Raw genomic sequence first — 13,208 nt, 5'->3', positions numbered from 1 at the left:
GGCTTTGAATGTCGATCCTCAGATATCAGCCTCCTGAGCATCTAGGATTACATACATGCACTACGGATGCCCAGCTAACTATAACTCCTTTTTTTTTATAACTCCTTTTTAAAATCACCTCTGTAATTAAAATAATTCCATGGTTACATCCATTGTAAATCTACACAATTTATCAGAACCTCTCAAATCAGAGAGGCAACTAGTATATCAATAGTAACACATTTAAAATCTTGTGTTGTTACTTAGAAATAACTACTAAGCCAACATGGTACTGCACACCTGTAATCCTAGCACTCCAAACAAAGGTTGGGGCTACCCAGGCCTAGTGGCTAGTTTGAGCTACATAACTGTCTCAAAAAATTATTTTAAGTAAAAAGGAGAGCTAGAGATATGTCTTAGAGATAGAGAGCCTGCCTAGAAATTTTGATTCAGAGCTTAGTACCAGCCAAAAAAAAAAAGGAAAGAAAAATAAGTGACTAGCAGCACTGACAATTTGAAATTGAATATGGCTAAATCAACTACTAAATAATTCAAACACCAGTGAGTTAAGGATTCAAGATGATAGGAGCCATCCCAAACGGTGAACTCCAATGACTCTAGTAGCAAATTATTTTCAATTGAGTCTTTCACAACATAACTTTTGCTAAAAGATGAACCAACTAATTCATAAAACACTACAACTAATAAGTCTTACAGTGTCCTCTGATGCCCAGAACCAAGTTCACATGTATTTACTAATGATTTAAATTCTGTCAAGAAAAGTCAGAATTAACAGACATTTCCCCAAAGTCCAAATAGCCAGATACTCATGGCTCACACCTGTAATCCCAGCTACTTTGGGAGGCTAAGAACAGGAGAATCTCAGTTTGAGGCCAGCCTATGTAGAAAAGTTCAAAAGACTCTTTTCTCAACCCATAGCTGAACACAGTAGTGTGCACCTGTCATCCTAAATGATGTGGGAGGCTGAGTTGGAAGGAAGTGACACTAGAACACGCTGGGCAAAAAACTCTGCAACTCCTTCCCTAGGGAAAGAAGCTGGACATGGTGGCATCCCGAGACCCCAGAGATAACTGTAGCCTATAAGTTAACAGATCTCAACTCAGACACACTCATTTCCAGGTAGGGAGATTTGATTCTAAAAATAACCAGAGAAAAAAGGAATGGAGAAACCGGCTCAGCACTATCACACCAGCCTTGCAAATGTGAGGCCCTTAACTTCAAACACCAGGACTAATCCCTCCCCACCCCCCAAAACAGAAAAGAAACAACAGCAACAGCAGCAGCAGGAGCAGCAGCAGCAGCAGCAGCAGCAGCAGCAGGAGCAGCAGCAGCAGCAGCTAGTTGTAGTAGCACACATCTCAGCACTGAGAAGGCTAAGGTAGGAGGACCCTGAGTTCAATGATTGGACTACATAGTGAAACCATGACCAAAAGAAAATATCCTGGAGGCAAATATCCTGACCTTTCTTGGCTAGCTTTATTCAAATTATGCTCACTTGAAAGTAAAAACAGGCCAAGTGCCAGGAGCTCATGCCTGTAATGCTAGTTACTAAGGAGGCTGAAATATGAGGATTGTGGTTCAAAAGCCAGCCCGGGGAAGAAAGTTTATGAGACTGAAAAATTAATCACAAAAATAAATAAGTAAATAAATAAAAGCTGGAAGTGGAGCTGTGGCTCAAGTGGTAGACGAGCAGAAAAAGCTCAGGGATAATACACAGGCCCTGAGTTCAAGCTCCAAGATTAGCACCAAAAAAAAAAAAAAAGTTGAAACAGTCAGGCACCAATGGAACACACCTGTAAACCTAGCTACTCAGAAGGCCAAGATTTGAGGACTGAGATTCAAAGCCAGCCCAGCCAGAAAAGTACATGAAATGCTTATCTCCAATTAATCACCAAGAAGCTGGAAGTGACACTGTGCCTCAAGTGATTGAACACTAACCTTGAGCAAAAAAGCTCAGGGAGCTAGGCACAGGTGGCTCACACCTGTAAACATAACTACGCAGGAGGCTGAGATCTGAGGATCTCAGTTCAAAGTCAGCCCAGGCAGGAAAGTCTATGAGACTCTTATTTCCAATAAACTACTCAGAAAAAGTCAGAAGTAACAGTATGGCTCAAGTGGTAGAACACTAGCCTTGAGCATAAAGAGCTCAAGAACAGAGCCCAGGCCCTGAGTTCAACCCCAGGACTGGTTGAAAAAAATGCACAAGGACAGAGCCCAGGACACACGGACACACGGACACACGGACACACGGACACACGGACACACACACACACACACACACACACACACACACACACACACACACACAGTGAAAACAGACCAGGCAAGGATGGCTCAAGATGACACACACACACACACACAGAGTGAAAACAGACCAGGCAAGGATGGCTCAAGATGACACACACACACACACACACACACACACACAAAGAGTGAAAACAGACCAGGCAAGGATGGCTCAAGATGACACACACACACACACACACACACACACACAGAGTGAAAACAGACCAGGCAAGGATGGCTCAAGATATGAGAATCCCAATATGAAGCCATCCTGAGGAGGAAGAGTTTGTAAGATTCTCTTCTCCAATTGTTAAAAAAAAAAAAAAGCTTGATAAGAAATACACTCATTATCTTGCCCATCTAATTGTAACTCCTCCGTACAGTATTTTCACAATAAAAAATAAATAAAAAATTTTAAAAAAAGAAAAAAAGCTGCACAAAAATTTAGGGACCAAGGGTCAGCAAATGCTGACTCACTAGACACTATGCGGAAAATGAACTATACAATTTTGTGGGTGGGGTTGGGAGGAGAAAAATGGGAGAGAACAAAAGGGGTAACACTGTCCAAAAAGAAATGTACTCTTGGGCTGGGGAAGGTGGCTCAGTGGCAGAGCGCTTGCCTTGCATGCCTGAGGCCCTGGATTCGATTCCTCAGCACCACATAAGCAAAATGAAAAAAAGCCAGAAGTACCACTGTGGCTCAAATGGTAGAGCACTAGCCTTGAGCTGAAGAGCTGAGGGACAGTGCCCAGGCCCAGAGTTCAGGCCCCATGACCGGACCAAAAAAAAAAAGAAAGAAAAGTACTCACACCTGTAATCCTAGCTATTCAGGAGGCTGAGATCTGAGGATCACGGTTCAAAGCCAGCAGGGGCAGGAAAGTCCATGAGACTAATCTCCAATAAACCACTAGAAAACCAGAAGTGGTGCGGTGGCTCAAGTGGTAGAGAGCTCGCCTTGAGCTGAAGAGCTGAGAAATTGCGCCCAAGCCCAGAGTTCAAGCCCCACGACCAACAAAATAAATAAAAGAAACGTACTCTTTACCTGACTTATGTAACTGTAACCCCTTTGTATATCATCTTTATAATAACAATGAAAAATAGTGATAATAAAAAAGTTGGAAGTGAAGCTGTGAGAAAAAAAGTAACTGACCTGACCAGACAAGTTTGGAAAGAGACCTATAGTCAATAAGCACAAGTTACCTCACATCTACATTGTTCAATAATGGGGCTCCTAGCCACACTTAAGTAAACACACTTAAATAAACTTCAAATAATAAAAAGTAGGTAAAATTTAAAATGCAGGTCCTTAAACAAGCTACACTTAGTTAGGTGTTCTAATAGTCACATGTGACTAGTGGTTGCAGCATTTGACAGCACAGATATTATTCAGGTTTGGCTATGAGGTTATTTCCCCAAAAGGCTTATGTGTTGAAAACTTAGTTTCCAGTATAGAAGTGTTCAGAGGTGAATCTTTTGAGAAGTGATTGAATCACAAGTATTCTGACTTCATTAGTGGACTGATTCACTGATGACTAACAATACAATAATAATATTGGGCAGTAGGAAAAATGTTAAGAGGAAGCTGGACCTGATTTGTCCCTGGTGTGTACAGTCTCTCTCTGCTTATGGGCTACTATGAGGAAGGTAGTCTCTGCAAGCAGTTCTCACTGCCAAAATATTCACCTTACCTCAGGCTCAAAGCAATGGAGTCAGCCAACCTTGGACTGAAACCTCTGAAACTTTGAGCCAAAATAAACCCTTACTCATTTTAAACTTTCTCTAGGTATCTGTCACTGTGATAAAGTCTATCACAGATATGGAATATTTACAATATTTGCATCAAGCTGAAAAAAAAGGCAAGTATGTTGGCACACATCTATAATCTCTATATTCATGAATCCAAGGCACATAAGTTGGAGACCAGACCCTGTCCTATAAAACAAAACCAAAAAAAAATGCAATCTCTTTATTGATACTGCATGATTATTGTTACTTGGACTACAGAGAAAAGTGGTGAAGAAATAGAAACTTTCTAACTTTAGGGTGAGCTTATAACTTGGCTCAAAGTTTTAAAGATTTGTAAGGATATATCCCAAGTACAAGTTTATAACTTCTTATTCTCTTATCCCTTATTTCAACACAAATGTATATACATATACAATGTACATGAATACATTAAAACATGTCCAGGGCTGGGAAGGTGGCTCAATGGTAGACTGCTTGCCTTGCATGCATGAGGTCCTGGATTCGATTCCTTAGCACCACATAAGCAGAAAATGTCAGAAGTGGCATTGTAGCTCAAGTAGAGCACTATCCTTGAGCTGAAGAGCAGAGGGACAGAGCCCGGGCCCAGAGTTCAGACCCCAGAACTGACCCCCCCCCCAAAAAAAAAGCCCAGAAATATGTGAGTGAAGCTTGTTACAAGAGGGGGAAAAATTGCTGGGCACCAGTGGCTCACACTGGTAATCTTGGCTACTCAGGAGGCTTAGATAGGAGAATCCTGGTTAGAAGCTGGCCCAGGCAGGATAGTCGATAAGATTTTAATCTCCAATTAATCACCAAAAATTGGAGCTGTAGCTCAGCACTAGCCTTGAGCACAAAAGCTCAGAGACAGCACCCAGGCTCAAAACCTGCAAAAAAAAAATAAAAATAAAAAATAAAAAATTAATAAAAGGGGGTGGGGGGAATTAACCAGGCATGGTGACAGAAAACTGTAATCCCAATATTTGAAGGGCTAAGGAAGGAGAATTATTCAAAGACAGCCTGGGCTACATACTGAGCCTCTTATCTACCTCTCAAATAGTCAGGGACAATTTTTTAATATGGTAATACATCCAGGGGCTGGAAAGGTAGCTCAGTGGTAGAGTGCTTGCCTTGCGTGCATGAGGCCCTGGGTTCCTCAGCACCACATAAGCAAAAAGAAAAAAGCCAGAAGTGGCGCTGTGGCTCAAGTGGTAGAGCGTTAGCCTTGAGTTGAAGAGCTGAGGGACAGCGCCCAGGCCCAGAGTTCAGGCCCACGACTGAACCCAAAAAATATATATATGTTAATACATCCAAAAACAATAGAATACTAAGCAATCACTAAGAATTAATAGCTAACCAGATGCCTGTGGTTCACATCTGTAATACTCGGTACTCAGGAAGCTGAGATCTGAGGACTGAGATTAGAAACTAGCCCAAGAAGAAAAATTGGTGAAACTTTTATTTCCAATTAACCAATTAAAAGTTGGACGTAGAACTGTGGCTCAAGTGGTTGAGTATAAGACTTAAGCAAAAAAGATACCAGGCCCTGAACTTAAGCCCTAGTACCACCTCGTATCACCACCACCACCACCACCACCACAATTTCCACAAAAACAAACACAAGTGGAAGATTCATCAACTCTATCTCATAACCTACAAAACAAATGCAGATGAATACACATATCCAGGTTTATGGAAACCAGGCTACAGAATTAAGGTATGGTAAAGCAGTTATATCCTTTAACTTTCTTCTTTAGACTTTTCTATAGTTTTCCAAATTTCCCCACAGTGAATATTTACTACTTTTTTTTTGGGGGGGGGGAGGAGGGTGGTCCGGTCATGGGGCCTGAACTCTGGGCCTGGGCGCTGTCCCTCAGCTCTTCAGTTCAAGGCTAACGCTCTACCACTTGAGCCACAGCACCACTTCTAGCTTTTTTCTTTTTGCTTATGTGGTGCTGAGAACCTAGGGCCTCATGCATGCAAGGCAAGCACTCTACCACTGAGCCACCTTCCCAGCCCCGTATTACTACTTTTGTATTCAGAAATACCTCACTTAAAAAAAAAAAAAAAAGGTGACCTATACACATTCCTTGACAAGGATGCTCAATGTTGACCATACATTACTAGGTTTGTGTTTGTTTGGGGTTTTTGTTGGGGAGTCGGTCGTGGGTTTTGAATTCAGGGCCTAGACGCTGTCCCTGAGCTTTTTTGCTCAAGACTAGCACTGTTACCACTTCAAGCCACAGAGCCACTTCCAGTTTTCTGTTATTTGGAGATGCGTTGCAACAGTTTTCCTGCCCAGGATGGCTTTGAACCACAATCCTCAGATCCCAGCCTCCTGAGTAAGCCAGGATTGCAGGAGTAAGCCACCTGCACTGGGCTTCAAATATTACTGTTTGTGTTACTTTGCACCTTTAAGGATGAACAGAGCTTCACTTTTCTTCTAATGGTTATTTTGTGCCACTCCTGGGTCTTGAACTCAGGGCCCAGGTGTTGTCCCTGGGCTTTTTCTACACAAGGCTATCTCTCAACTACTTGAGCCACAGATCCACTTACAGCTTTTTGCTGGTTGGAGATGGGACTTTCCTGCCTGGGCTGATTTCGAATCATGATCCTCAGATCTCAGCTTCCAGGGTAGCTGGGATTACAGGCATGAATCCTGGGTGCCAGGCTGTAATGGTTTATTTCTCTATATAGAAATTTTTATTTATTTTTGTTGTATTTGTTCTTTCATTTGTTCTTAAAGCACAACAGAAGTTCTCACTAATGCCCAAGAGTTTAAAAAAAACCTACCTCTAAATATCCTTATAACAAAATTGGAAGAAAAAAAATTATCTGCCGACTAATCCTAACTTTATCAGTCCACCTTCACTTCGGACTAGGGAGGAGTAAAGGCCGGCTGAACTACATGTCCCACCATGCATTGCTGCCTGGTTCAGACTAGGTCTCTACGGAAACAGAAAAAAAAAGGGGGGGGGGAGAAAATCCTACAAGTCCCACCTGTTACTTCGTTTCTAAACACCTCCAGCACTTTCCGCTCCAACAGCAAACAAAAACAAAAGCCTCGTGACCTCGCGTCGGCTCCGGGAGCCAGTAACGCGGGGGGGCCGGGGTCAGACGGCACGTCGGCTGTAGCGGGTGAAATCTCCCGAGCTCCAGCTCCCCCCCGCCTTTATTTCCGAGGCGAACGCACGCACAAGCCTTCTCCTGCCAGCATCCAATGGGGGTTCTCCAGGAGCCCCAGGGAGAAGAACCGGTTAGGGTGCAAGCAACAACAGACTTCCCGTGCCGGGGGCGGGGGCTGCCGGAGTGGGGGCGACGGAGACGTGACCCGGACACACAGCTTGAAAACACCAGGAGGACTCGTCGCCGACCCCGGGAGCAGCCGCAGCCCCGCCGCGACCCCCTCCCCTTCCGCGGGCGCCTCGACCCCCCACCGGGACGGCAGTCCCGACCTAACCGCCGCCCTTCCCGCTGGGTTTCATGGCCCCTCCGCCGGGTCGCAGGAGCCAGTGACCTCCCTTCCCCGGCGACAGGCGGGCGACGAGGGAACCAAATCCCCCCAGCCTTCCCCCTCCCCCTTACCGTCTTGGCGGCCTCCGCCCAGGTCCTGCCCTTCTTCCTACGGCCCTTTTCCCTCATGTCGGGTCTTGAACTGACTGGGAGGCTCCCGTGTCCCGGCTCCGGCCGCCCTCCCTGTCTGCTCTGCTCTGCTCTGCCCTGCGCTGCTTTTCCCGCGGTGCCGGGAAAGGTGGGAAAAAGGGGAAGTCGGGCCGGAGGAGCACCCTAGCGGAGGAAGCGGCGGGGAAGGAACGCGGGCGTGAGGGGGCGTCTATGGGGCGGCCGGTCCTGCTGCCGTTGCCACTGCTACCGCCGCTGCCATATTGGGTTCTTACTGTACAGGCAGCCGCTAAGGTCATGTGACCGCTCCCGCGCGGCCGTCACTACTGTAAGGAGCCGGACACGCGAACGCGCGCGCGCTCCCGCTCTCCCGCACCCGACCACAGGGCGAGGGAGCCCGCTGGCCTAGGAGTTGTTTCGCCCCGCCCCCTTCTTTCCGGTCTCCGCCTCGCCTCAGGAGCATGCGCATGAGGATGGGCCTCCTTCAGCCTGCGTCTGACGCCTGCTTGGCAGCCACGCCCACAGAAAAAAAAAAAAAAAACCTCCCTGCGGAAGCGGAACTTGATCTTTCCAAAGCCACTCGTCGAGTGGACTGTGACCGCGTGCGAAGCTCGGAGCGGATCTGGAGACGGTGAAGAGCCGGCTTGTTCCTTCAAGGGGTGGTGCTGCCAACTGTCACTTCTAGTAGGCCTCGCGCTTGTGTTTCCTCATGTACGTTCATTTTGAAGATCCGCAGCAATTCGATTTAGTAGTCCCCTTGTATAGATGAGACAGCAGTGTGATTTGCCAAATTATAGTATGGGATGTGGAGAAAACAAATGTCAAGTGGCCAGCTCAGAGTTTGCCTCCCAAAGTTTGCCTCTCCAACTTATATGACTTTTGTATGGCCACTTATTAATTACTTGTGCGTGAATAGTCTCATATACGATAGAAGTCGTTTTTTCTTGCTGTTTAATCTGGATAACCTCAGTCTCTGGCACAGCATCTGAATACGTCAGGTGTCTGTTAAATATCTGTTGAATGATTTAGCTATGTGTGTGGTCAAAAACCATAATTTGTAATGTTTCTAACTAGATTATTCTGAAAGAGCCAGCATTTGGCACCTCCCCTTGCATTATCTATGTCCATGCCTTTATATAAGTTTTTAAGAAGAATGTATAGGGGGGCTGGGAAAGTGGCTCAGTGGTAGAGTGCTTGCCTTACATGCATGAGGCCCTGGGTTAGATTCCTCAGCACCACATAAGCAAAAAGAAAAAAGCCGGAAGTGGTGCTGTGGCTCAAGTGGTAGAGCGCTAGCCTTGAGCTGAAGAGCTGAGGGACAGCGCCCAGGCCCAGAGTTCAGGCCTCAAGACCGGACCCCCCCCCAAAAAAAGAAGAAGAATGTATAGGAACTGGGATGTATTTATGTAGTACAGAGCTTGCCAAGCATGGACAACCTCCATGGATGGATGTCTTTCATAACTTCATGGACACTCTTCCCTGTTTACAGTGATTGGCAATATTTTGTGCTGTATATGTAGTTTTTTTGTTTTTGTTTTTTCTAAAGAAAAGGTCTCATAAGTACCTTGATTTTTTTCTTTTTTTTTTTTGTACCAGTTCTGAGGCTCGCACTCAGGGTATGGGTGCTGCCCCTGAGATTTTTGTGCTCAAAACTAGTGTTCTATCACTTAAGCCACAGCTCCACTTTTTTTTTTTTTTTGGTGGTGGTGGTGGTTAATAGAGAACAGTCTCACAGACTTTCCTGCCTGGACTTGTTTTGAACCGTGATCCTCAGGTGTCAACCTCCCAAGTAGCTAGGATTTGTAGGCATGCGCCACTGGCAGTTTTCCTTTTTTTTTTTTTTTCCTCATTTTTGTTGGTTTTGGTTTAATTTCTAGGAGTCAAACCCAGAGCCTTGCATATAAATGCTGGGTAAGTACTCAGCCACTGAGCTACATCCCCATCCTTCAGTTTTTCATGAGTCTGCTACAATGAGCAAAGAAGTTCGGGAGATCGTCATTCATTGATCACTCTTCTCTATATCAGCAATTAATTGGGACATATTTTTACAAATTCCTCCATTAGCCCTTAGCACTGTTCACAATACATATGGTATGTGCCACCTTAAAACCTGTATCTACAGTCAGTTCAAAAAGCCCTGCTTGGACTGGGAATGTGGCTTAGTGGTAGAGTGCTTGCCTAGCATGCATGAAACCCTGGGTTCACTTCCTCAGTACCATATAAACAGAAAACTCCAGAAGTGGTGCTGTGGCTCAAGTGATAAGAGTACTACCCTTGATAAAAAGAAGCTCAGGAAAGTGCCCAGGTCTTGAGTTCAAGCCCCAAGACTAAATAAATAAATAAACAACAGGAAAAAAAAACCCTGCTCAATCTGTACCTATTATTGTTGTTGGTAGTTGTTTTTTTGTCAGTTGTGGGGCCTAGTGCTGTCCCTCAGCTCTTCAGCTCAAGGCAAGCACTGTACCACTTGGTTTTTCTGGTGGTTTATTGGAGATAAAAGTCTTACGGACTTTCCTGACCTGACTGGCTTTAAACCATGATCTTCAGATCTCAGCCTCCTGAGTAGCTAGGCTTACATGCAAGAGCCACTAGCACTCAGCTCAATCTGTACCTGTTGCCTAGGCTGGTTGCATGGTGCTAAGAGTTCTACCCCATCTTGTTTTCATACCCTATAGATCAGATTCTCCTACTGTGCTTTTGAAGAGCCACCACCAGATTAATTTCAAGGATAGTGACTGTGACAACTCAGTTCTTTTTAACCTACAAATCTAGATTATTTACTAGTACCATAAAATTATGTTTGTACCATTGCCTATTCCACTTGCTATGCCTATTTATGTCTCTTATCATCTCTAATTCTAGATTTCCTTAAGTATTCTGTTTCTACTCTGACCCTACCCTTTCAGAATGCTGTATCCAGCTTCTTTTTAAATTAATTATTCCATTTATATAGTACTGAGGGATTGAATCTAGGGCCTCATGCATGCTTGGCAAGCACTCTGCCAGTAAGCCCTTTAGCTTCTTAAAACTCTACCCATGCTCACTAAGACATGCTCTATAGTTCTTGATTAGACATAACCTTAGCTTCACAGCCATTTCTATTTTCAATTCATGCATAGGGATAGATTTTCCCATAAACTTGCCAATCCTAACCCCCTGCCTACCATAGTATACTGCACACCATATATTAATCCTTTCTCACCGTCTTTAGAATATTGTTCTATTAACTAGTCTTTGTTTTGTTTTGTTTTGTATTGTCGGTAGTGGGGCCTGAACTCTAGGCCTGGGAGCTGTCCCTCAGCTCTTTAGCTCAAGGCTAGCATTCTACCACTTGAGCCACAGTGCCACTTCTGGCTTTTTCTGTTTATGTGGTGCGGAGGAATCAAACCCAGGGCCTCATGCATGCAAGGCAAGCACTCTACCACTGAGTCACCTTCCCAGCCCACTACTAGTCTTGCTTTTTCCCTATATTTTTTTTTTGCTGTGATTCCTTTCTATCTCCCTTTATAAACATGTTCAAGACCTTTCCAGTTTCAGTATATACGTCTTTATTTATTTATTTAGGGCTTGAAGTTAGAACTCTGTCCCTGATCTTCCTTTTTTTTTTTTGGTCATGGGGCTTGAACTCTGGGCCTGGGCGCTGTCCCTTAGCTCTTCAGCTCAAGGCTAGCTCTCTACCACTTGAGCCACAATGCCACTTTTGGTTTTCTGGTGGTTTATTGGAGATTAGAGTCTCACGGACTTACCTGCCCAGGCTGGCTTTGAACCTAGATCCTCAGATCTCAGCATCCTAAGTAGCTAGGATTACAGGTGTGAGCCACCGGCTGTCCCTGATCTTCTAGCTAGCGCTTTACCACTCGAGCCACAGTGTCACTTCCAGCTTTTTCTGAGTAGTTTATTAAAGGTAAGAGTCAAGTCTCAAAGACTTTCTTGCCTGGGCTGGGTTTGAACTATGATCCTCCGATCTCAGCCTCCTATAGAGCTAGAACTAATAGGCATAAGCCACCAGTACCCAGCTATAAAAGTTTTTATTCTAACACGCTACTCTATCATACCATTTTCTCTTTTCTTGAAAGTATGGCCTATTCTCACTGACTATACTTCCACACCTTCTACCTATTCCTCTGCCCTTCTAAGTGCAACAATGCTTTTCTATGCCTTAAGAAATGGAAGTCTAGCCGGGCACTGGTGGCTCATGCCTATAATCCTAGCTACTCAGGAGGCTGAGATCTGAGGATCGCGGTTCAAAGCCAGCCCGGGCAGGAGAGACCATAAGACTCCTATCTCCAATAAACCACCAGAAAACCGGAAGTGGCGCTGTAGCTCAAGTGGTAGAGAGCTCGCCTTGAGCTGAAGAGCTGAGGGACAGCGCCCAGGCCCAGAGTTCAAGCCCCACGACTGACAAACAAAAAGAAATGGAAGTCTAGGGCTGGGAATGTGGCTTGGTGGTAGAGAGCTTGTCTAGCATGCATGAAGCCCTCGGTTCAATTCCTCAGTACCACCAGAATTGGTGCTATGGCTCAAGTGGTAGAGTGCTGGCTTTGTGCACAGAGAGGCTGAAGGACAGTGCCCAGGCCCTGAGTTTAAGCCCCAGGATTGACAGAAAAAAAAAAAAATGGAAGTCGGATCTTTTGGCCAGAACCACCATCTTCCCATAACTTGTCAAAATGATGAACACAAAGGGGAAGAGGAGAGGTACCCGATACATGTTCTCTAGGTCCTTCAGGAAACATGGAGTTATTCCTCTGGCCACATACCTGAGAATCTACAAGAAGGGTGACATTGTAGACAGCAAGGCAATGGGGACTGTTCAAAAAGGAATGCCCCACAAATGTTACCGTGGCAAAACTGGACAGGTCTACAGTGTTACCCAGCATGCTGTTGGCATTGTTGTAAACAAGTTAAGGGTAAGATCTTTGCCAAGAGGATTATGTGCATATTGAGCATATTAAACACTCTAAGAGCCGAGATAGCCTGAAACCAGTGAAGGAAAATGACCAGAAAAAGAAGGAGGCCAAAGAGAAAGGAACCTGGGTTTAACTGAAGCACCAGCCTGCTCCACCCAGAGAAGTACACTTTGTGAGAACGAACAGAAAAGAGCCTGAGTTATTGGAACCTATGGCCTAAGAGATGTTAAAAAAAAAAAAAAAGCCAGGTACTGGTGGCTCACACCTGTAATCCTAGCTACTCAGGAGGCTTCGATCTGAGACTTTTTTTGTGGGGGGGAGTCAGTTGTGGGACCTGAACTCTAGGCCCAGGCACTGTCCCTCAGCTCTTTAGCCCAAGGTGAGCACTCTACCACCCGAGCCACAGCACCACTTCCAGCTTTTTCTGCTTATCTGGTGCTGAGGAATCAAACTCGGCCTCATACGTGCAAGGCAAGCACTCTACCACTGAGCCCTCCATGAGACTCATCTCCAATTAACCACCAGAAAAATCAGAAGTAGTGCTGTGGCTCAAGTGGTAGAGGGCTTACCTTGAACTGAAGAGCTCAGAGACAGTGCCCAGGCCCAGAGTTCAAGCCCCTGACCGACCCCTACCCCTGCAAAAAAAAAAAA

General features: G+C 45.1%; 1 protein-coding gene and 1 pseudogene across 1 annotated transcript in view; one reads left to right on the top strand and one right to left on the bottom strand.

Annotated features, from left to right (window-relative positions):
• The window catches only part of Asxl2 (additional sex combs like transcriptional regulator 2), a 94,997-nt gene extending 87,046 nt beyond the window's left edge, over positions 1–7,951 (bottom strand). Inside the window, exon 1 of the mRNA XM_013013735.1 lies at positions 7,615–7,951. Within this exon, the coding sequence (XP_012869189.1) occupies positions 7,615–7,671 (57 nt within the window). The 5' untranslated portion in view covers positions 7,672–7,951. The remainder of the gene's footprint in view (positions 1–7,614) is intronic.
• Positions 7,952–12,317: 4,366 nt separating this feature from the next.
• LOC105983594 lies at positions 12,318–12,777 on the top strand (annotated as a pseudogene).
• Positions 12,778–13,208: the final 431 nt, after the last annotated feature.

The sequence above is a fragment of the Dipodomys ordii genome, unplaced genomic scaffold (genome assembly GCF_000151885.1).
Source record: "Dipodomys ordii isolate 6190 unplaced genomic scaffold, Dord_2.0 Scaffold20, whole genome shotgun sequence".
In the NCBI taxonomy this organism is placed as follows: Eukaryota; Metazoa; Chordata; class Mammalia; order Rodentia; family Heteromyidae; genus Dipodomys; species Dipodomys ordii.
The sequence above is the reverse complement of the archived record's forward strand: the minus strand, read 5'-3'. Positions and strand labels throughout refer to the sequence as shown.